This window comes from Carcharhinus amblyrhynchos, chromosome 23 (genome assembly GCF_965287045.1).
Source record: "Carcharhinus amblyrhynchos chromosome 23, sCarAmb.v2.hapA, whole genome shotgun sequence".
NCBI classification, from domain to species: domain Eukaryota; kingdom Metazoa; phylum Chordata; class Chondrichthyes; order Carcharhiniformes; family Carcharhinidae; genus Carcharhinus; species Carcharhinus amblyrhynchos.
The window spans coordinates 38440256-38464881 of NC_137346.1; the positions used below are offsets into that span (position 1 = coordinate 38440256).

A 24626-nucleotide genomic window follows, 5' to 3' on the forward strand; every position below is an offset into this window, starting at 1 on the left:
CTCGTCTCCCCCCCACCCCCTCTCCTCCCCCACCCCCTCCCCTCCCCCCCCCCACCCCTCTCCCCCCCTCCCCCTCCCCCCCCTCCCCCCCACCCCTCTCCCCCCCTCTCCCCCTCCCCCCCCTCCCCTCCCACCCCCTCTCCCCCTCCCCTCCCTCCCCTCCCCCTCCCTCCCTCCCCTCCCCTCCCCTCTCCCTCCCCCCTCCCCCTCCCCCTCCCTCCCTCTCCCTCCCACCCCTCTCCCACCCCTCTCCCCTCCCACCCCACTTCCCCAACCCCCACCACCCCACCCACTTCCCCACCCCCCACCCCCCACTTCCCCACCCACCACCCCACCCCCCAACCCCCACTCCCCAACCCCCACTCCCCAACCCCCACTTCGCCACCCCCCAACCCCCACTTCGCCACCCCCCAACCCCCACCGCCACCACCCCACCCCCCCACCCCCCACTTCCCCACCCCCCCACCTCCCCACCCCCCACTTCCCCACTTCCCCACCCCCCACTTCCCCACTTCCCCACCCCCCACCCCCCCACCCCCCACTTCCCCACCCCCCACTTCCCCACCCCCCACTTCCCCACCCCCCCACTTCCCCACCCCCCAACCCCCCCTTCCCCACCACCCCACTTCCCCACCCCCCAACCCCCCCTTCCCCACCACCCCACTTCCCCACCCCCCAACCCCCCCTTCCCCACCACCCCACTTCCCCACCCCCCAACCCCCCCTTCCCCACCACCCCCCTTCCCCACCCCACCACCCCCCTTCCCCACCACCCCACTTCCCCAAATGTCACTGATTACTGATTTAATCAGTATTATTGGCTGACTTGGTTAGCCAATGTGTGGTTAGCACTGCTGCCTCACTGTGGGTCACTGTCTGCGTGGGTTTCATCCGGGTGCCCCGGTTTCCTCCCACACTCCAAAGATCATGGAATCCCGACAGTGCACAAGGAGGCCATTCAGCCTGTCGAGTCTATACCGATCACAATCCCACCACTTCCATAATCTTTCATATTTACCACGCTAATCTCCCTGATTAATTTTATCATGGCCAGCCCACCTAACCCGCACGTCTTTGGACTGTGGGAAGAAACCGCAGCACCCAGAAAAAACCCACTCAGACATGGGAGAATTTGTAAACTCCACACACAGTGACCCAAGGCCTGAATTGATCCTGGGTCCCTGGCACTGCTAATCACTGTGCCACTATGCCACCCCAAGATGGCAGGTTAGATGGCTTGGCCATGCTAAATTGCCCCTTAGTGTCAGGGAGATGAGCAGGATAAATACATGGGGTTAGAGGATAGGGTCTGGTGGGATTGTGGTCAGTGCAGATTCGATGGGCTGAATGGCCTCTTTCTGCACTGTAGGGATTCTATGATTCTACATACAGCTTTACCCAACAGTGTGAACCAGGAGTGTGGGTTCACACCAGGAGTTGGGGGTTCACGTCAGAAGTGTGGTTCACATGGGAGTGTGGGTTCACGCTGGGAGTGTGTGTGTGTGGATGTTTGAGAGTATGTGTGTGTGTGTGTGTGTGTGTGTTCGTGTGTGTGGGTGGGGGTGGGGGGGGGTGTGCGGGTTTGCGTGTTTGTGCATGTGAGTGTGTGCGCGCATGAGTGAGTGTGAGTGTGTGTATGTGGGTGTGTATATGTGTGGGTATGTAGATGAACATGAAGTTGCTTATGATAATTCATGGTTAAACACTCTGCCTTGTGAATGGCTACTTGTGTGAGAGATTAGGAGCCTTCAGGATATGGGGAGGAAGTTGAGTGCAGAATGACTAAAGAAAACTTTACCTCTACAGGTGTCTGAATTATTGCCTTTAGCACAGAACATGTTTTCAGTTAGTGGGTGCGGTGATGCACAGGTCATATAATCCTGCAAAAGAACAGAACGTTAGCAGAGCTAGTACATTGTACATTCATAGAATCAGAGTATCCCTACAGTACGAAAGGAAGCCATTCAGTCCATCGAGCCTGCACGATCACACTCCCACCCAAGCTCTATCCCCGTAACCCCTTGTGTTTACCCTGTTAGTCTCCCTGGCGCTGACGGGCAATTTAACAAAGAACAAAAACAGCCCGGGAAACAGGCCCTTCGGCCCAACGAGCCCGCGCCGCCATTGTACAAATAACAATCCCCCCTCCACCCATGACCCTTATCTAAGATTATGGCATTCCACATTGAGGGAAACTAATTTACGGACAATTTATTACCTCCAATCAGCCTAATAGCACATCTTTGGGGGTGTGGGAGGAAACCAGAGCACCAGGAAGAAACCCACGCAGATGTGGGGAGAATGTGCAGAATCCACACAAGGCAGGAATTGAACCCAGGTCCCTGGCGCTGTGAGGCAGCAGTGCTAACCACTGTGCCACCGTGCTGCCTGCGATAAACCAGGGAAACTTGACAGGAAACTCACTGTCTGGGTTATGAAGCAAATGTGAGATTTTGTGTAAAGATGAGAATTGTTTTTTTTTTGACAATGGCATCACCACAGACAGACAGACAGATTTCTCTCTGCTTGCTGGATTATTGCTAACATAAGGAGGCAGCCATTAGCATGGAGGGTGACAACACAGTTGTCACACATGATGTGGAGATGCCAGCATTGGACTGGGATAGACACAGTAAGAAGTCTCACAACATCAGATTAAAGTCCAACAGGTTTATTTGGAATCACGAGCACTGCTCATGATCACATCAGGTGAGTGTTGGTGTTGGAAAGTGTGACTTCTTACTGGACCAAACATAATAACATTTCACTTGTGTTTCTTTCTTTGGGCTCTCTCCAGAGACAGTTGCTGAGTCTATTCAAATCATTCCTTTGTAGCGAGACCCAAGAAGTCAGGTTGAGCAGATCAAGTCAGTTTGTCAGATTCCATCCCTTCCCAAAAGGGCCAGTACTCTTATTTCCCCATTTCACTGCTTTTAGAGTCGTAGAGGTTTACAGCATGGAAACAGGCCCTTCGGCCCAACTTGTCCATGCCATCCTTGTTTTTTAAAACCCCTAAGCTAATCCCAATTGCCCACATTTGGCCCATATCCCTCTATACCCATCGTACCCATGTAGCTATCTAAATGTCTTTTAAAAGATAAAATTGTACCCGCCTCTACTACTACCTCTGGCAGCTTGTTCCACTCACCATCCTCTGTGTGAAAAAATTACCCCTCTGGACACTTTTGTATCTCTCCCCTCTCACCTTAAACCTATGCCCTCTAGTTTTAGACTCTCCTACCTTTGGGAAAAGATATTGACTATCTACCTTGTCTGTGCCCTTCATTATTTTGTAGACCTCTATAAAGTCATCCCTTAGCCTCTTACATTCCAGAGAAAAAAGTCCCAGCTTATTCAGCCTCTCCTTATAACTGAATTCATCAAGTCCTGGTAGCATCTTAGTAAATCTTTTCTGCACTCTTGCTAGTTTATAATAGGGTGACCAGAACTGCACACAGCATTCCAAGTGTGGCCTTACCAGTGTCTTGTACAACTTCAACAAGATGTCTCAACTCCTGTATTGCTAGTCACTGGTGGTCACTGTATCTGTTCCCAGTGTACAGCTGATCACTGTATCTGTTCCCAGTGTACAGCTGATCACTGGTGGTCACTGATATCATATGTCTATTTATTATGACAATGCACTCTAGTCAACTATCTGAAAAACAGGAGCAATGTGGGAAAGTAATACAAAATGGAAAGCAGATAAACTTTGTACCTGAATGTACACTTGTGCATGTTTGAGATCGTGAGATGGTAATTTTCCTTTTGCTCTATAGTATCCCCACCCAGTCACATAACCTGATATTTTTTTTTGTGTTCTTCCACCGTGACCTGTCAATAAACCATCTGCAAGAAAAATGTAACAAGATGTTCAGATCCGATTATACAGCTAATCCAGCATCACTATTTTAATGTGAATAACGCTGTTACATATTTAAAAGGATTGCAGGTTGCTTTAAGAGCTGATCACCTGATAGTGATATCATTAGGGTGTATGCTCAGGCTGCTGTTTTACTTTCAGTTTTGTATTCTGATGCAGTACAGAGAGCAGCTCCTTAATAAAACCTGTGTTTGAATCGATGTGTGTAAACCACACCTTCTATTTTTTAGTTCAAACCCACAACCCCTAAAATAGTTAGGACATTAAACCAGGTAATGACACTGAAATCTTCTGAATAGAGCCAGTTAGTTTGCACTGGTCCAAAAGGATTCCCACACGTGCCTATTCTGCCAGTCTGAATGTTTGATATCCAACCATTGGCAAGCCAATCAGTGCTGGTCCCCAGGCCAGATAAATGGGGAGGATTAACAGCAGGCAGGGCATTTGGCCACAACACTAAACCCAGCACAAAAACAGAAATGATATGAAGGGTGACCAACCAACATTGGGGCAAGCCCTTGTAACATTGAGAAAAGCTGAATAAGAAAGAAACATCCAATCTGGGACACCACCACCTCTTCACTAAATTGCACACCATCCTGAGCTACCTCACTATTCCTTCACCATCATTGGGTCAGAATCCCGGCACGCCCTTCCTAACAGCACTGCGGATTACCTACCCCACGTGAACTACAGGGGTTCAAGAAGACAGCTAACCACCACATTCCTGAGGGAAATTAGCGATGGACAATAATTGCTGGTCTAGCCAACAACACTCACATCTCATGAAAGAATAAAAGATGAAGAGGTGTCAAGATTCTCTGCTGTTGATACTTTAGAGATCTGGTTGGTTGACATTATCATTGAGCTGTAGTAAAAACAGTTTTTTTCTGAAAGTTAGGAATGAATAACATTTTAAAAGCTTTTTCACATGTGACATTGTTACTATAGAGTGTATACTGTGTGAATAAGCGTGGAAGTACATTGGTGGGTATGGAGGATGTGGAGGAGATCATGGGGTCGATGAAGGTTGGCATGGGGGATATGAAGGGCATGGAGCATGAGTGGAGGGCCATAGCTTGGCAATAGGGACATGGGTAAATCCTTTTGAACCAAACAATGGTTGCTGACACCTCTGAGGGACAGTGAATCTTAACTCCAGGAAAATGATGGCGGGCTGGGAGAGGCCTACCCCATGATGGGGCTGAACAGATCAGGCATGCAGAGTGCGGGTTCATGACCTGCACCATCTCAGCCCCTTACTCCCCCTTGACGGAAATTGGAGCTGTCAGGGATGGGACCACCAGTTTTAAAGGTCCACAGCATCTTGCTGACTTTGGGAAAATCCAAGGTTTCCGAGATTTGCTCGACTGAGAAAGGTTTGAGAGAAAAGGAGGGTGGCGCAGTGGTTAGCACTGCTGCCTCACAGCGCCAGGGACCCAGGTTCAATTCTGCATGTTCCCTGTGTCTGCGTGGGTTTCTTCCGGGTGCCCCGGTTTCGTCCCACAGTCTAAAGATGTACAGGATAGGTGGGTTGTCCATACTAAATTGCCCCTTAGTGTCATGGGGACTAGCTAGGGTAAATGCATGGGATTATAGGAATAGAGGCTGGGTGGGATTGTGGTCGGTGCAGACTTGATGGGCCAAATAGCTTCCTTTTGCACTGTAGGATTTTATGATTCTATGAACCTAGACAATGGACAGGGAGAGGGCTGTGTGTCTTAGTGTGTAGAAATCTATTCTCCGTAAACATCGTTCTGTTTGTTCAGGTGTTGTATCTAAATCTACAAGCAAGGCCAGCTTAAAATTGGCCTTGTTTAACTCAAGAATGTCAATTTCCCAAAGATGACAGAAACATATGTGAGAGATTGGAAATAAATCAATGTAAATTGCTTTCCTTTTCCTTCGCATGAGACTAAACTAGTCTACATGGGCTTGTTATCTGGTCACACTAAATCACCACATTGGACTCAACACTGACCAGCAAAGCTAAACAACTGATTATAGAATCATAGAATCCCTACAGTGCGGAAGGAGGCCAATCAGCCCATCGCATCTACACTCACTCTTTGACAAAGCATCCCACCCAGACCTATCCCTGTAACCCCACCTATGTATCCCCGCTAATCCCCTCTAACCTTGGGACACTGAGGGGCAAGTTAGCATGGCCAATTCACATCTTTGGACTGTGGAAGGAAACTGGAGCACCTGGAGGAAACCCATGCAGACACGGGGAGAATATACAAATTCCTCACAGACTCAAGGCCAGAATTGAACCCGGATCCCTAGCACTGTGAGGCAGCAGTGCTAACCACCGTGCCACCACTGATCATTATGGACTCTAATGAGGGAGAGACAAGTGAAGTGGAACCTGAGAGAATGGAGAAAATGCACGACAAGATATACACCAATCGTGATATTACAGCTGATCTGACTGTTTCTGGTGGCCGTTATTGTTGAGAAAGAAACTTGCCGTGGTTACATTACCTTCGTACCGACACGCTTCATCCCAGCTACCCCGTGCTGAGGAAAGGAGCTCCGCACTTTTCCTTGTGCAAGGCAGACACACAGGCCTGTAAGATATAAACCAGGGATTAGTTAGCTGGCTCCTCAACTCCTGATGTCCACTGACTACTGAGTGGAGAGAAAGACCCTGCAAACCACACACTGATCCTAACCCACCCTCAGCACTGCAAACACAAACTCAGCACACTCAACCAGAATTGATGGAAACCAGAAACATTGTACTGCTTTTTCACTCCCACTTGCAATAATTTGATGCATGTTCATTTTATTAAATGAATTTAATACGTTTATTTATATTCCTTCACAGGACATGGGTGTTCCTGGCTGGCCAGCATTTATTGCCCAGCCTTGGGTTCCTGGGGGCAGTTGAGCGTCAACCACGTTGCTGTGGCTCTGGAGTTACATGTAGTAAGAAGTCTCACAACACTGGAGACTTAAAATCCACTAGCTTTCAGAGTGATGCTCCTTCATCAGGTGAGTGGAGCAGCGCTCCGAAAGCTAGTGGCTCGTGCTACCAGATAAACCTGTTGGACTTTAACCTGGTGTGGTGAGACTTCTTACTGTGTTTACCCTTGTTCAATCCCAGCATCTCCACATCATGATCACATGTAGGCCAGACCAGGGAAGGATGGCAGATTTCCTTCCTAAAGGATATTAGTGAACCAGATATAAATATATTTTACTGAAATCAAATCTGCCATGCCGGGATTTGAACCTGGGTCCCCAGAACATTAGCTGAGTTTCTGGACGAATAATCTAGTGATAAAACCACTAGGCCATTGCTCCCCACCCCCACCAAGGAGAGTTCACCAGCAGCAGACGGCAGCCTTGCTTTCTATCCATATCACTCTATCTTATCGAGTCAAGCTAATTTGGAGATGGAAGTCTCCGGTGACCATTTGCAGTGAATCTTGTATCCACTCTGACCATGAAGGTCGTTGCAGGGCTGCCCTGCTTCTCCAACAGAAAGGCACCGGTCCTCAGTAACACTCCCCCTGCTCTCAGTCAGGGAGGTTGCAGTGGGCCTTTTGGCTAAGATCAACCGTCAGATCAAGCCCAAGATATTTGTCTCTCTTGTGGGGATCTTGAATCGGATTCAACTGGAATTTGAATTTGGTTTTTGGAGCAACAGGGAATGGATTCGGGTTTGCCCTTTCCAATCTGAGCATTGGCTTCATAACTGGAAGGATAGAGTTTAAAAATTAAATTAAAGAAAAGTTATCCTGTCTCAAGATCTCACCCACTCTCCATAGTTGGATGGTGAATATAGCGCTGACCCTCTCCTGGGAAGAATCCCTCTGACCTGTAAAGGGTTGGGATAAGGAAATAGTCCCCATGTTGGAAAAGCTTTAGAGAAGCAAACTCCAGCTGTTAGCTCCCTGTGCCATCGGTGCTGCCCTGAACCCAGCCCGAGTGAGAACCTCAACTCAGCCTTCCACAGTAGAGCTTGTTCTGTGACTCACCCTGCAGAGAGCCAGCATACAACATCCCTACTACACCCCTGCACTGACTTCAGCGCACTCATGCCCAGATAACTTGACACGCTTTGATCCCAACTCTACACTCTGTGCGGTATCTGAGTGGGGAGGGGGGGCTGCCAGACTCTGATCGAGTCATGGAACCCCTCCACCAGTGCCATGCTGTTTTCCCTCCTCACTCAATTGGGCAGGTACCAGTTCATGGGCATCAGAAGGCAGGAAATCAGGAAGGTTGAGAAAAGGGGATGGAGGATCAGGAGGGCCATGGTCACCCCCTCAGCAGCTCATTCACAATGTCAGATAGCAGAGCAAGGGTGAGCTGGGAGTTAAAGGCCCGAGTGGTTTATCCTCAGTCCAGCATGATGCTGGGAGCAGTCATCTTCATTGGGTTCAGTATCCTCGTTCCCTCTCATTGTCTCCTCTGAGAGAGAGGTCAGCCTGTCAGTGACTGTGATGTGATGTGCCTACCAGAGCTGAATAGCTGGAGGCAGTGAGCGGTGGGTGTAAGGTTGGTGACATTAGAAGGCCTGTGATGGTGAGGTGGGCTATCAGGGAGGGTCAGGTTCTGATCCGGTGAGTGGTCAGGGTACGGTACATTGGCCAATGTAATAGGTTATTGGACCGGTGAGCAGGAAATTTTATTTTATTATTCATTTATGGGATTGGGATGTTGCTAGCTGGCCAGCATTTACTGCCCAATTCTATTTGCCCTTGAAAAGGTAGTGGTGAATGAGCTGAACAAAGCAACGAAGATACGTTTCCAAGTCAGGATGGTGAATGACTTGGAGGGGAACCTGTAGGTGATGATGTTCCCAGGTGTCTGTTGCCTTTGACCTTCTAGATGGCAGTGTTGTGGGTTTGGAAGGTGCTATCGAAGGAATCTTGATGAGTTCCCGCACTGTATTGTAGACGGTACACACTGTTGGCAGTGTTAGCCAGCAATGGAGGGAGTGAATGTTTAAGGATGTGGATGGGGTGCCAATCACATGGTCTGCTTTGTCCTGAATGGTGTTGAGCTTCTTGTGTGTAGTTGGAGCTGCACTCATCCAGGCAAGTGGAGAGTATTCCACACTCCTGACTTGTGCCTTGTAGATGGTGGAGTCAGGAGGTGAGTTACTCACTGGCCTTTACCAACTGCATGGAGTCATTATGGTATCACTATGTGGAGCTCCTACAAGATGCTTGGCCCAGACTTAGGGAACCAACTTCCATGGTTATCACTCTTGTATGACTGATCCTTAAGGGTCTTTTGCACCCTTCCCCCTCAATTTGGAAAACTAAGAAGTCTCTCCTCCTGCATACCTGAAATACTAATGCCCCCAATGCCATATCATAGAATCCCTACAGTGCAGAAGGAGGCAATTCAGTCCATCAAGTCTGTACCAACCACAATCCCACCCAGGCCCTATCCGTGTAACTCCACGAATTTACCCTAGCTAGTCTCCCTGACACTAAGAGGCAATTTAGCATGGCCAATCCATCGAACTGCACATCTTTGGAGTGTGGGAGGAAACCAGAGCACCCAGAGGAAACCCACGCAGACACGGGGAGAATGTGTGAGCTCCACACAACAACCCAAGCCGAGAACTGAACCTGGATCCCTGGCGCTGTGAGGCAGCAGTGCTAACCACTGTGCCTCCAACTATTTTTCTGGATTGTTCTGTGCGCCCTGGTGTTCATTTTACAACAACTTCCACTGTTGTAAACTACGTGACTGGCGGCTCCGGCTGTGAGAGATTTACTGGCAAGTTGGAAGTGGAGGCCCAGATTCTTATCTGGAAATTTTGCAGATGAGGTGTGACTCACTCAACCCAATCTGATCGGGTATGGGCGTAACTCCCCATGGCCAAAAATCCAGTGGAATTTTACACCCCTCTTGATGCTTCATTCCCCAGAAAAGTCACCCCTCTCCTGATACAACAGTGTGCCACTTGCACCCATCAAACAAATACCCCAAATAACAAAGCCATTCAGAGAACATGTCAGTGGCTTGGGACTATTGGAACAAGAATTTTCAGAAAGGGCTGAATGGCCTCCACCCATTCTGGAACCTTTATGATAAGCATCTCACAAGTATCCCATCACCAAGGCGTTTATCTTTGTAATAACTCACTACTCCTTTGTGGTCTACTCTACTCTCCTCATGAACAAACGTTTGAGCAAAGGGATATTCTAATACTGAGTGAGTGGGTGTACCTCACTTGAGAACTGAATACGATGGACTCATTAGTCTTCAAGAGGGCAATGTCATTGTTCATCTCTGAGGGAATGCGGAAGTTTTCATGGATAATCACTTGTTCCACACCGAAACTCTGCAAACTTTCCTTTCTTTTGGTTGCACCTGGAAGGAAATTTTTGGAGATTAGTTTCCATCTCACAGACAAATGTCAGAATTGATCCCCTTGCATACGGGGAAAGATGTTCTTATTCCTATTCCTGTGATAAACTGACAGTCCATGTGCTGTACTTTGATTAAAGGTGTGACAATCAGTAAAATCCCAATTCATTGTGGGGACGTCATGGTTCCAGTGTTCACCTCCAGCTCTATTCAACATATCCGATGGGGTCCATCTAATCTGCAGCACCCTTCATTTCCATTGGCTCACTATTACCCAGGCCTCTTCTCCTTGACATAGGGATAGAGCGCAGGGGCTGCGTGGCAGGGCTGCTGGAAATCCTGCAACTACAGTTTATTTATTAGTGTCATAAGTCGGCTTACATTAACACTGCAATGAAGTTACTGTGAAAATCCCCTAATCGCCACGCTCCTGCCCCTGTTCGGGTACATTGAGGGACATTTTAACATGGCCAATGCACCTAACCAGCACGTCTTTTAGACTGTGGGAGGCAACCAGAGCACCCGGAGGAAACCCACACAGACACGGGGAGAACATGCAGACTCTGCACAGGCAGTGACCGAAGCTGGGAATTGAACCCGGGTCCCTGGCGCTGTGAGGCAGCAGAGCTAACCACTGTGCCACAATGCTGCCCTAGCATAAAGGCCGCGATTTTACAACCTGATTGTGCCTGTTTATCGGCGAGAAAATGTTGTAAAATCGGGTGTGAGCCGACCAGTAGGAATGGCACCCGTTTCCGTGCCCGTTCCCATCTTACCAAAGAAAAGGTGCGATCAGGACCCTGCCCAGAATGGGTGAAATGTCAGTTTGCATTTTTGTTGCAACTGTCTGAATGTAGTTAATGAGCTTCATTCGCAATCGACCCAGCTCAGCTGCCTTAACCACCTGGTTCACAGGAACAGTAACCAATGAGTGAACACCCATGGTGTAAGAGGCTGCTTCAGGCACTGCTGCAGTGAGGGCGAGCGAGGAGGTAGGCCTCTGGTTTCAAACAGCTCCGGGCTGCTGGGGATGGGTTGCTTCATGGCAGCCATGTTGCATTTTGGGTGGGGTAGGAGTGGGGGTGGTGTTGGTGGGGGGGGGGGGGGGTGGGGGGTGGATGTTGTCCCCGGGGTCAGACCTCGGGCTCTCAGCGCTGACCCAGGTCTGAGCGCTGACTTTGGGGCCTTACTGCTGATGCTGGGTCCTAGTGCTAGCAGCAGCAAACAATGTCGGTGGTGATGGATGGGCTGGAAACTCTCAGAAGCAGATTCAGTGTTGCAGCCTCAGAGCCTCTAAAAGAGCGCCGTCTTGGGCCACTACTGCATGGGTTCTGGGTGGGTGTGAATTGGGGAGTGGGGATAGTGGGGGGTGTACATGGCTTGTCTGAGGGGGTGAGGTCAGCAAAGTTCTTTAACTTCTCCATCTTTCTCTCCCCTTTCCCCCAACACCCTCCCTCCCTCCCTCCCCCCCCTCTCCAGATTGATGAGATGGCTTTTGCGATGCAACCCATTGATCTTGCAGTTCTTTTGGTTGCTGCTGGAGCAGATGAGGAGGAGGAGGAGCTGCTGGAGGATGAACTGCAGGCAGAGAAGGCCCAGGCTTTATCACTCACAGGAATGGAGGGAGACGGCCACCAGAGGCAGGGGGTGGCTGCTGGTGGCAGAAGGTGGCCACCAATCGTCCAGAGAGGGAGGGGGGGAGGGTGGGGGGTGGTTTAGGAGAAGAAGAAAGACCCTGGAAGTTCCACACGTGAATGTTCTTTGAATGACTGTCAGACATTGCGTGCTGCCAAGGGCTCCAGTTCCAAAATGACAGACTACATCACCCGACATGTAGTGGCATGTGGGGGTGGGGGCGGAGGGGGAACCCACTCCCAGTGGCTGTGAAAGTGACGGCCTCTTTAAACTTTTACGTCACCGGATCCTTCCAGGCTGCCAGTGGAGATCTTTGCGGCATTTCTCAACCATCCCTCCACAAGTATGTCAAGGGGGTCACCTGTATCCCCGGACTGGCCAGAGATTAAATTTGACCTGGAGCAGGCCCAGCAGGAAAGCCCAGACTGCAGGGTTCACAGCCATCGCAGGGCTTCCAAATGGGCAGGGAGCTACAGACTGCACCCACATCGCCCTCAAGGCTCTGGAGAAAAATCCAGGGAGATTCATGGAAAGAAAGGGCTTGCAGTTAGTAAATGTGCAGCTGGTGTGTGACCATCAGCTGCACATCACGCTAGTCTGGGTCAGATACCCCAGCAGCGTGCATGACAGCTTCATATTGAGGAGTTTGCAAATCCCAGAGGTCTTTAAGCAGGAGCCCAGAGTACAGGGATGTCTCGTGGGGGACATGGGTACGGACTTGGCTGATGATGCCTGTGCGGAGACCTGAGACTGAGGCAGAAACCTGATATAATCAGGCCCATGTTGGCACCTATTCAATATGAAGTGGTGCAGGTGCCAATAAAAGTGCCATCAAACTCAGTGCTCATATATTACAAACAGTGAAACTTAATAGTGCCCAATTCCTCTATAATAACTGGGGTACCCCTTCATCCATGTCATTTTGGTGCTGCTGTAACCAAGCACTGCGTCTTGGTGCCTCCCCAGGATGTACATCAGAAGTGGCAGTGACCAGCTGCCTACTGTGCCCTGTGATGCCCTTGGCGATTGTTCTCTGGAGGGCCTGGACCTTGAGGAACCTGGCTGGTTAACAGATGTCACGGATGTAACCAAACCATCCTGTTCATCCCGCTGCTCCTGAGATGCCCCAGTGGCAGGAAGGGGGGTGGTGTCAGAAAGTGTGGCAACTGCTGTAGTCTCCTGGTTGGAAGGCTCCAGCATGGGCATGAGGCCTTCCTCCTCCCTCCCCTGGGCCCCTGGGTCTCTATGGGAAGGTTATACTTCTGCAGTGAACCCCAGAAGCTCCGGCATCACCTGGCCCTGGAGTCCTAGAGGACAACCTACCCACAGTGGTCAAGCCCTCTGCGGTGGCCACCTGTCAACAGCTGTAGCAACTGCCCTCTGAGACTGGGCCACAGTCTGCAGCCCCTCAGCCTCTGAGACTGGGCCACACTCTACAGCCCCTGAGTCTCTGAGACTGGGCCACGGTCTGCAGCCCCTCAGTCTCTGAGACTGGGCCACACTCTACAGCCCCTGAGCCTCTGAGACTGGGCCACACTCTACAGCCCCTGAGCCTCTGAGACTGGGCCACACTCTACAGCCCCTGAGCCTCTGAGACTGGGCCACACTCTACAGCCCCTGAGCCTCTGAGACTGGGCCACACTCTACAGCCCCTCAGTCTCTGAGACTGGGCCACACTCTACAGCCCCTCAGTCTCTGAGACTGGGCCACACTCTACAGCCCCTGAGCCTCTGAGACTGGGCCACACTCTGCAGCCCCTGAGCCTCTGAGACTGGGCCACACTCTGCAGCCCCTGAGCCTCTGAGACTGGGCCACACTCTGCAGCCCCTGAGCCTCTGAGACTGGGCCACACTCTGCAGCCCCTGAGCCTCTGAGACTGGGCCACACTCTGCAGCCCCTGAGCCTCTGAGACTGGGCCACACTCTGCAGCCCCTGAGCCTCTGAGACTGGGCCACACTCTGCAGCCCCTGAGCCTCTGAGACTGGGCCACACTCTGCAGCCCCTGAGCCTCTGAGACTGGGCCACACTCTGCAGCCCCTGAGCCTCTGAGACTGGGCCACACTCTGCAGCCCCTGAGCCTCTGAGACTGGGCCACACTCTACAGCCCCTGAGTCTCTGAGACTGGGCCACACTCTACAGCCCCTGAGTCTCTGAGACTGGGCCACACTCTACAGCCCCTCAGCCTCTGAGACTGGGCCACACTCTACAGCCCCTGAGCCTCTGAGACTGGGCCACACTCTACAGCCCCTGAGCCTCTGAGACTGGGCCACACTCTACAGCCCCTGAGCCTCTGAGACTGGGCCACACTCTACAGCCCCTGAGTCTCTGAGACTGGGCCACACTCTACAGCCCCTGAGCCTGGGCCACACTCTACAGCCCCTGAGTCTCTGAGACTGGGCCACACTCTACAGCCCCTGAGTCTCTGAGACTGGGCCATGCTCTACAGCCCCTGAGCCTCTGAGACTGGGCTACGGTCTGCAGCCCCTGAGCCTCTGAGACTGGGCCACACTCTACAGCCCCTGAGTCTCTGAGACTGGGCCACGCTCTACAGCCCCTGACCTCTGAGACTGGGCCACGCTCTACAGCCCCTGAGTCTCTGAGACTGGGCCACGCTCTACAGCCCCTGAGTCTCTGAGACTGGGCCACGCTCTACAGCCCCTGAGCCTCTGAGACTGGGCCACACTCTACAGCCCCTCAGCCTCTGAGACTGGGCCACACTCTACAGCCCCTCAGCCTCTGAGACTGGGCCACACTCTACAGCCCCTCAGCCTCTGAGACTGGGCCACACTCTACAGCCCCTCAGCCTCTGAGACTGGGCCACACTCTGCAGCCCCTCAGCCTCTGAGACTGGGCCACACTCTGCAGCCCCTCAGCCTCTGAGACTGGGCCACACTCTGCAGCCCCTCAGCCTCTGAGACTGGGCCATGCTCTACAGCCCCTCAGCCTCTGAGACTGGGCCACACTCTACAGCCCCTCAGCCTCTGAGACTGGGCCACACTCTGGCCTTCATAGCGAGGGGGATTGAATATAAAAGTAGGGAGGTCTTGCTGCAGCTGTATAGGGCATTGGTGAGGCCGCAGCTGGAGTACTGTGTGCAGTTTTGGGCGCCGCACCTGCGCAAAGATATTTTGGCCTTGGAGGGAGTGCAGAGGAGGTTAACTAGGCTGATACCGGAGTTGAGGGGGTTGAGCTATGAGGAGAGGCTGAATAAACTAGGCTTGTACTCAGAGTTTAGAAGAATGAGGGGAGATCTCATTGAGACATATAAGATGATGAATGGGATGGATAGGATAGAGGTGGAGAGACTCTTCCCGCTCAAAAAAGACAGTAGGACTAGGGGGCACAGCCTCAAGATAAAGGGGGGGCCGGTTTAAAACGGAGTTGAGGAGGAACTTCTTCACTCAAAGGGTGGTGAATCTCTGGAATTCTCTGCCCGTTGAAGTGGTGGAGGCTGCCTCGCTAAATATTTTTAAGAAGCGGGTTGATGGGTTTTTGATAAGAGAGGGGATTAAGAGTTATGGGGAGAGGGCGGGAAAGTGGAACTGAGCCACGACAGATCAGCCATGATCTTATTGAATGGCGGGGCAGGCTCGAAGGGCTAGATGGCCTACTCCTGCTCCTATTTCTTATGTTCTACAGCCCCTGAGCCTCTGAGTGGGCCATGCTCTACAGCCCCTGAGCCTCTGAGACTGGGCCACGCTCTACAGCCCCTCAGTCTCTGAGACTGGGCCACACTCTACAGCCCCTGAGCCTCTGAGACTGGGCCACACTCTACAGCCCCTGAGCCTCTGAGACTGGGCCACGCTCTACAGCCCCTCAGTCTCTGAGACTGGGCCACACTCTACAGCCCCTGAGCCTCTGAGACTGGGCCACACTCTACAGCCCCTGAGCCTCTGAGACTGGGCCATGCTCTACAGCCCCTCGTCCATGGCCCTCTGTGACTGGGCCACATTCTCAAAAGCTGCTGCCAGATTGTCTCAGCGTTGTCCCGCTGAGTCTCCTGCAACCTCCCGAGCCTCTCAGCCATGGACCGCAGAGCCTCAAGAATCCTGTTCAGTCTCTCAGCTGTGGCCCGCTGTGACTCAGCCATTGCTTGGAGCCTGCCACTCATGGTGAGGATCCCCTGCTTCAGGCTTTCCACTGCAGATACCACCCTTGCAGTGTTGGCCTGGGTAGCACGCAAGACAGGCAATATTTGATCTGTCTGAAAGCTTTGGGACTCCTCCCAACAGCCTTGCAGTTGGTCCAGTGTGGCCATCAGCCCCTCCTGCATTCCCTGGCTCTGTTGCTGCCTCTCCAGCTGCTGAGGGAGGTGATCTCAGAGGCCCAGCCTAGGGCCAGCTGAGTCCTCGCATCCAGCAGGCCGCTATCTACCAGAGGCCTCAGGCATTCCCTCCTCCTCCAGATCTACATCAGCAGATGTGTTGTGCTCAACAGAAAGTGACCCAGATGCCTTGCCACTAACTTGTCTCTGGGATGGTGAGTTGTGAGGTGGGAGCTGATGCAAAACTGGTGTTGGTCTCGGAGGTGCTTACATTCACTTCCTCCGAGGAGTCTTCTGAGCTGCCAGGGGCAGAATGGGTAGGAGCAACAGTGGGGGCTGCAATGCCAGATGGCCCCGATGTGTCAGGGTCCCTTCCTGTAACACAGGATACAAGGTTAAGTGCAAGGGAGGAAGAGGAATCTGGACTGCATGCAGGTATCTCCAACAAGTGGAGAATTGGCAGGTGCTGACTTCTATGCTTCAGCCTGACCATGCTGTCACTTATGGTGCAGATCCCCTCCTTTCCCATAAGCTCCAGTGCCCGCTCCTCAAAGTGGGTGAGGATCCAGATCTCAGGCACTGTCTTCACCCTCTCCTGGTGGTTATGGGCATCCCGCTGTGGGGACAGAAGGAGCCATGTAAATTCTGATGGCAGGAGGCCTACAGGGTGTCAATGGGTGGCCCAGAGGTCAAAGGTTATCAGCCATTTGGTGGGGGAGGTGGTTGGAGGGAGATGCTTGGGGCTCAGGGACTGGAAGTATGCTGGTTGTTGGGGGTGGAGGGTCTGGGGGTCATTTAGGGGGAAGGTGCTGGATGAAATTAAACACTCGCCCTTGCTGCCTGGATGCAGTCATTCAGTTTCTTACAGCACTGCTTCCTGGTTCTCCTGGCCAGTGCCCTGGCACTAACTCATGCTGCCACTGTCCCCCAGGCTGCATTGCTGTACCTTCCTCTGGGACGGAGGCCAGCTGGAGGAACAGGAGACTCCTGCCTTGTCTCCACTGCCCCCAGCAATCTGGCAAGATCTCCAACAGAGAGTCTGGGAGCTGTCTTCCTGGAGTCCACTTCCTTCTGCACCGCCTGTATGTTTGTCCTTTCTTGGGGTTTTTATGGCACTGTCCCTTGTTAGGGAAGATCAGCTTCAGGTGAGTCACACGCCCATTAAAGCATTCCAGTGAGTTTAATACAGTTTGCCTTCTTACCATGAAGGTGTACTGATGGAGGGGGCAGGGTGGGGTGGGAAACATGTGTCTCTGTGATAATCAGGAGCAGGGGAGAGAGAAGGTCTCATCACTCTGTGATTGGGGGCCAGGAGGGTGGATGAGGAGGCCATGTTCAAGGTGGGATGGGGAAGGGGGTTCATAATGAAGGGGTCCCCATTGTGAGTGGGGGAAAGAGGGGGAGGCTGTATCTGACACAGCCGAGGGGGAACGGTCTGTAAGGACAGCTGGTGATCTTTCGCTTTTTCTGCACATGCGCAGTTTGTGTCTCTGATCTGAGGTGCAGGGTGTTTGGCAAAATAAGCCCCACCTACTGCCTCTAATGGCTAGAAACGATCTAGCCCATATTTTCAATCACTAAATCCACAAGATTGGGAGTGAAAACTCACCCAAAAAGCAGATCGGGAACTCTCCTATTTTCACACTAGGTGGACACTTGGAAAAAAAATTGTAAAATTCCACCCAACAGCTCTGAAAATAAGATTTTGAAAACCAACAGTTATAAAACCTTGGAAAACAACAGGGCAGTGCCCTGGTACCCTGCTGGGGGGTGGGACCCATATGGGAGGTGGGCCCTAAAGCAACTCTATAGCTGGGGTTCATATCACGTTGGGGGGGGGGGAATGGTGTGGAGGGTGGGGGGGGGGGGGGTAGGTGCGCCAGTGACCCATGCCAGCGATGAGGGGGAAACTGATGCTGGCGAATGAGGACGGTCTTTAATGTGATTTTGAGATTAGGGTACCTTCAGTCTCAATGGAGCCAGCCTTCATGGCATCTTCAGGCCCTGCCCTTCACAATGACGGCAAAACACTCCCCCCGCCCCCCCCGGTTTTAAAATAGCGAGGCGTGGGAAGATCTGGGGAGAAAATCTATCTGTTCCTCTGGAGAGAAACATACCAGTTTTCAGTCCGAACCTGACACTTTACCATTGTTCGGAAAAATACAGTCCCCTTTTTTCACTGGGGACAGCACAATCTACACATGTGCCAGAGAGGTATACCTGCTCTTAGCTATCTACGTGTGGATCATACAGAAAGGGCCTGGAGCCATCTGATTCCTCCAATCATTCCAAAAGACCTCATAGCTGATGGATTACTTAGAAGTACGGTGATACTATTTACGTCAATGCTGCAGCCAACACGTACACAGAAAGACCACATAAATGAATGGCCAGATCATCTGTTTTTCGTGTTTTTGAGTAGGAGGGAACAGGACAAAGATCCCACGGTCGCCAACTCTACAGTATCGGCCTGGAGTCACCAGGAATTGAAGATTAATCTCTGGGACACTGCCGTGTGTGACTCTGGAGAAATATCAGATTGAAGAAGGTTTTGTTTCATCATTTTCTCACCATTTCTCCTTAGCGGCTGCAAAACAAATTTGGGGGGAAAAAATAGGCTGTTTGGTTGACAATCAAGCATTGGGTGATGAATCTTTGTGCTTTCCGACTGGTGTTGGAAGGCAGCGCGTCACAGCGGTGATACATTAACTGACTAATGGCTGGATTTTGTCTTTTCATTCATCCACGGGATGTTGGCGAGACCCATCCTTAATCACACTCAAATAAGTGGCATTTCAGAGTCAATCATATTGCAATAGATTTGGAGTCACAGTGAACTATTAAATCATAGCATCATAGAACCCTGCAGTGCAGAAAGAGGCCCTTCTGCCCATCGAGTCTGCGCCGAACACAGTCCCACCCAGGCCCTACCGCCATATCCCTACATATTTATCCGCTAATCCCTCTAACCTACGCATCCCTGGACACTAAGGGGCAATTTCTTAGCACGGCCAATCAACCTAACCTGCTAATCTTTGGACTGTGGGAGGAAACCGGATCACCCAGAGGAAACCCACGCAGACACGAGGAGAATGTGTAAACTCCACACAGACAGCGACCCAAGCCGGGAATTGAACCCAGGACCCTGGAGCTGTGAAGCAGCAGTGCTAACCACTGTGCTACTGTGCCGCCCAAATGGGTTTTGAACAACAGCCACCATCTCATGGTCATCACTGAATTCAAATTTCATCACCTGCCGTGATGGGATTCGAACCCGGCTCCCCTGAGCATTACCCTGGGTCTCTAGATCACCAGTCCAGTAACAATACCACCACGCCGCTGCCTCCCCATGTGTGGGGGGCACATCATGTGATGAAACCTTCAGGAATATATTTAATCAGTTTGTGACCCTGGGAGAATTCCGTACTCTTTGTCAAATAGCATTTAATGACATTTTTCACATCATAAGGCTTAGTTTGATGTCTTACCCAGAGTATGGCATCTCTGACAATGCAGCTCTCCCTCAGTGTTGCATAGAAAAATAGGAGCAGGAGGAGGCCATTCAGCCCTTCGAGGCTGTTGCAGTGAATGATCCTGGAGTTGGGCTTTGTCCACTCAGAGGTGAGAATGCTACCCAGTAATTCAGACAAACCTCAAAGAACTGGAAAAAGCTTTAAGAAAAGTCTTACCGGTCGATATGGTCAAGTTAATTATGTCTCCGAACGTTTCATTAAAACAATGTGCAGCTGAGAGAATCCAGCGTCTTGAGATGATTGAACCTCCACAGAATTCCTACACAGAGAAGTGACAGAGAATAAAAATAACTGGCAGAATAACTTACAGGTAAAATTCAGACTGATTAGCCAGCGGGGATGGATGAAGAACAAAAGAACAACACAGCACAGGAACAGGCCCTTCGGCCCACCAAGTCTATGCCGACAAATATGCCTCTCTAATATTTTCTTGCCTCTATGTGGTCCGTATCCCTCTATTCACTGCCTATTCATGTATCTATCCATTCACCTCATGAATGTTGTTATAGAATCTGCTCCCACCCCCACCTCCAGCAGTGCATTCCAGGCATTGACCACCCTCTGTGTGAAAAACTTTCCTCTTACATCTCATTTAAACTTTCCCCTCTCACTTTCAACCTATGCTTCTGAATAATTGACCCTTCGACCCTGGGAAAAAGACTCTGACTATCCACTCTACCCAAGCCTGTCATAATCTTGTAAACCTCTATCAGGTCTCCCTCATCCTCTGATGCTCCATTGAAAACAATCCAAGTTTGTTCAACCTTTCTTCATAGTCCATATCGTCCAAACCAGGCAACATACTGGTAGATCTCTTCTGCACCCTTTCCAATGCATCAATATCCTTCTGGTTGTGTGGTGACCAGAATTATACACAATCTTCCAAATATGGCCTAACCAAACTCTTATACAACTGCAACATGATTTTCCAATTCCTATAATCAATGTCCTGACCAATGAAGGCGAGCATGTCATACACCTTCTTGACCACCTGAGTTGCCACCTTCAGGGAACTGTGGATCTGCACGCCTAGAACCCTCTGTATGCCAATACTTCTGAGGTCTCTACCATTTACTGTGGAAAAGCATATAGAGAGGCCAAGGAAAACTGGAATGAAGACCACTGAATGGAAACAGGAGAACTAGGGAAAAGGCACAACAGGAGAACATTGAAGGAGAAATTTAAAGCCCTGATAGATAAGGAGAAAATAATAAGGTATAAATGCATAAACACACATATAACCACTATAGAGATTTTAAATGTGTATTTCTGAAAGAATTCTGTACATCTTGGCCAAATACAGACTGCCCTAAGGCATAATGGGATAAGCTAAGTGAGATGAACCCACATTCTTAAGGAACAATAGAGCATAGTTTTTATCAGTATATTTCCCAGAAACTAAATGAATAGGACAATTCATTTAGTGCTGATAAGGGATGCTTAGCAGACAATGGGGATGGCAACTTACAGAGAGTCAGTGAGGAACTTACCTTTGAACTCAGTTACTTACATGATAGAAGTTGCTAAGAGACAAGTGGGCGAGAGCTTCTGGATTACACGGACAAATGAATCTTCATGTTGCCAGAGAGAAGGATGTAATTGGCCAAGGTAAATAATCTATACTAACATGATTAATTCATCATATTAAGATGGACAGAGCGGGTGGGCAGATGATTTCTGAAGAAGTATAATTACCAAATGTTTCAATAAATTAATCAGATTGATTTGAGCTGAAAGAGAAGAAATCAAAAAAAAATTGCTGGAAAATCTCAGCACGTCCGGCAGCATCTGTAAGGAGAGAAAAGAGCTGATGTTTTGAGTCAAAGCTAAAAGGTATAGAAAGTGGGAGATATTTATACTGCAGGGGGAGGGAATGGAAGATGCATCATAGCCACAGAAACCAGGGAAAAGGCTGCCAATGGCAGCGCATGAAGAGAATGGCCAAATGGCAGAGAAGCTGAAATCAAAGAGTAAGCTATAACAGATGAAGGTGTGGACAGGGTTGGGTTGGGGGTGGGGGGGTGGAAGAGAGGGTGGGGAATGAGTGAGAGAGGGATAAAATTTAGAAAAAGGGAGAAAGAAGAAGCAAAGACAGAGAAAAGGTAAGGGAAGGGGGGATAAAGTAGGGGAAAAAAAACAACAAAGAAATAAAAGGTAGAGAACAGTAAAAAAATTAAACAAAATGAAAACAAATGGGTCAAGAGCTAATCATCTGAAGTTGTTGAATGTGATGTTGAGACTGGAAGGTTGTAAAGTGCCTAGCTGGAAGATGAGATGCTGTTTCTCCAGTTTGTGTTGAGCTTCACTGGAACATTGCAGCAGGCCAAGGGCAGAATGGGCATGGGAGCAGAATTGTGTGTGAAAGAACCGGAAGGTCAGGGTTCTAATTGTGCATGGATCGAAGGTGCTCAGCAAAGCGGTCACCCAGTTTACGCTTGGTCTCTCTGATATAGAGACCACATTGGGAGCAGCAAATGCAATACATCAAATTGAAAGAGGTACAAGTGAAACGCTGCTTAACCGGGAATGAATATTTTGGACCTTGGATGGTGAGTATAAAAGAGGTAAAGGGGACAGGTGTTACACCTTCTGCAATTGCATGGGAAGGTGCCATGAGTGACGGGAAAGGTGTTGGGTATAGTGGAGGAGTGGGCTAGGTTATCCCAGAGGGAATGGTCTCTGCAGTTTAATTTGAGCTGTCTTAAATCAGTCTCCATCCATGGTGGAAACTAGACTTGGGTCAATAAAATATATCTTCAACCAGAAATTACTGTGTCCGATATGTTTTTTGTATTTGCTGAACTGTATTTATAAAGAGCAATCTCCTGCAAAAAGCCAGCATAACATTTAGCTCCCTGAAAAACTCCTACACATGTTCTCTGCAGTTAAACAGCTTTTCTTTTATTGTTGCCGAGTTGTCTGCTAAAAATCCTTCTATTGCTGCTTCGATGGTTTAAATGAGGTTTTGTTTATTTTTACTCGGGCCCTCAGGTACTTTCTGGGATATTTTTAATGACCCTGATTTGTGTGGGGAAAGATTGATTTACAAGTCAAAGCTAAGTGGGTCCTCCCAGACAAATCCAAGGATTTATTTTCAGTTTGGTTTAGAGTCAGAAGCTGTCCTAGTGGCAGGCAGATTTTCTCTCTCTCTTTCCTGGTCTTGTAAATTCTGCTGACTAGCTGGAAGCAGGTCTCCTCCTCTTCCTGGAGTGAAAATTCTGCTGTTACTGATTTGCTAGCTAGTACTTAGAGCCTCTCTCTCCTTGTGTTTTGGGAAGTCGTTCTGACTTCAAGCTTGTCTGTGTGTGTATCAAGAGAACTGCAGCATTCAGCCAAAGGACTAAGTTCCAGCATCACGTGAGCATTCATATTTTCTGTTTTAAATCTGTGGTAAGGGTTTTGTTTATGGGATTTGTTTGGTTGGAACGGTATTTAGCTGTTAAAGTTTATACAATATCATGATTGCTTTATTTCTTGTTTGCAATTGGTAAAAGTTATTGCTAATTTTCTTTCTATACATGTTAACTATATTCTTAAATAAGCTTTGTTTGATAAAAGCTCCCTAGTGGGTCATCTGAAGTATACCTGGAGAGAAAGATCTCATGTTTACCCTAGCAAAATTTAAATGGCAAAACTTATGATCCAGGTCAGTTTCATAAAACACTTTAGAGTTTCTAACCTGAATTATAACAAGTGAAATATGGGATAAGGTAATATATAAATTCAAATTGTTTACTGCAAAGGCTCACAAATACTGCAATTTCATCTTAGGCTTGGAGCACTAATCAGAATACAATGGTTACAAAGGTGATATGAAGCAAAAATTATGTGAATGCAGCTGAGGTGGAGACTAGCCATAGTCTAACTGAATGGTGGAACAGGTTTGAGGGGCTGAATGGTCTACTCTCTTTATGCATCGTCAGGCCAAAGTTGGCTGGCAAATGGAAATGTCACATTGGAAAATTAAGACAAACTTAAGAATTAAGGGTTCTGTTTCTGATGTTTGGTTCAGGCAATTTATCCAATTAGAGCAGTGTGTCTGAACTTAGATTTTGCTAATCCTGACACGGGCAGTACTTAATGATAGCACCGATTCTAAAAAGAAGAGTCTCCAACTGTTTTCTCAGTATAACATTAATCGGAGACCCTCCTGGAGCAGACCCTTTCAGGGGGACCTTGTTATTCTCATGACAGAGGGAGTCTCATTGCTCAGAAAGCTGGATTCAGTTAAATGGAGTTTTCCATCATCAGAAAAAAATTCCATAAATTAACAAGAGATTCTGGAACAAATAAGAAGCCATACAGAAAGGAATAAGTGTACAAAGATCACCAGAGGAAAATGGAGAGGATTAACGATAGCTGGGAGCTAAAAGATAACTGATGTATTTTAAAAATAGAAAGACAGTTTGGAAAGAAAAGCTTTGAAAGAATGTGGGAGGAGTGAGAATGGGAGTTGGAAGGAAGAATTTTTGCGGTGAGGTTGGATGGAAGAGGAAACACTATTGATTGACTCTCGAATCAGAGGTCATTCATGGGTGAAAGGTGAAAGGGCAAATGCTGATGTTGTTGTTAGCTTTCTGGACATACAGAACAACACTCTTCATGTTATTTGGAAGCTTTTAAAAAATGCTCACTTACTTTGTTTGGAAAATGAATGATGACTTGCCATGGCCACTCATTTTTTTTCGACTCAAAACCACCAAATATTCTTGCAACGGGTCTTTGTTTCACATTCCCTCGGATGCCACACTCAAAGACTGGTGACTTTTCTAAGAAGAATGAAAGCAAAGTCCATTGAAGTTCAATTGATTACCTGCAGTCACCTTCCTGTGGCCAGCACGATGGCACAGTGGTGAGCACTGCTGCCTCACAGTGCCAGGGACCCATGTTCAATTCCAGCCTTGAGTGTCTGTGTGATGTTTGCATGTTCTCCCCATGTCTGTGTGGGTTTCTTCTGGCTGCTCCGGTTT

The 24626-nt window shown here is 49.4% G+C and overlaps 1 protein-coding gene across 1 annotated transcript in view; it reads right to left on the reverse strand.

The window, feature by feature from the left end:
* Window positions 1-24626, reverse strand: part of LOC145357601 (complement C2-like) — a 69696-nt gene that overhangs the window by 7392 nt on the left and 37678 nt on the right. Inside the window, exons 12-17 of the mRNA XM_080211081.1 lie at window positions 24295-24425; window positions 19813-19915; window positions 10083-10227; window positions 6370-6455; window positions 3718-3848; window positions 1798-1879 (exon numbers count right to left, since the gene is read on the reverse strand). Coding sequence (XP_080067207.1) covers window positions 1798-1879; window positions 3718-3848; window positions 6370-6455; window positions 10083-10227; window positions 19813-19915; window positions 24295-24425 — 678 coding nt within the window. The remainder of the gene's footprint in view (window positions 1-1797; window positions 1880-3717; window positions 3849-6369; window positions 6456-10082; window positions 10228-19812; window positions 19916-24294; window positions 24426-24626) is intronic.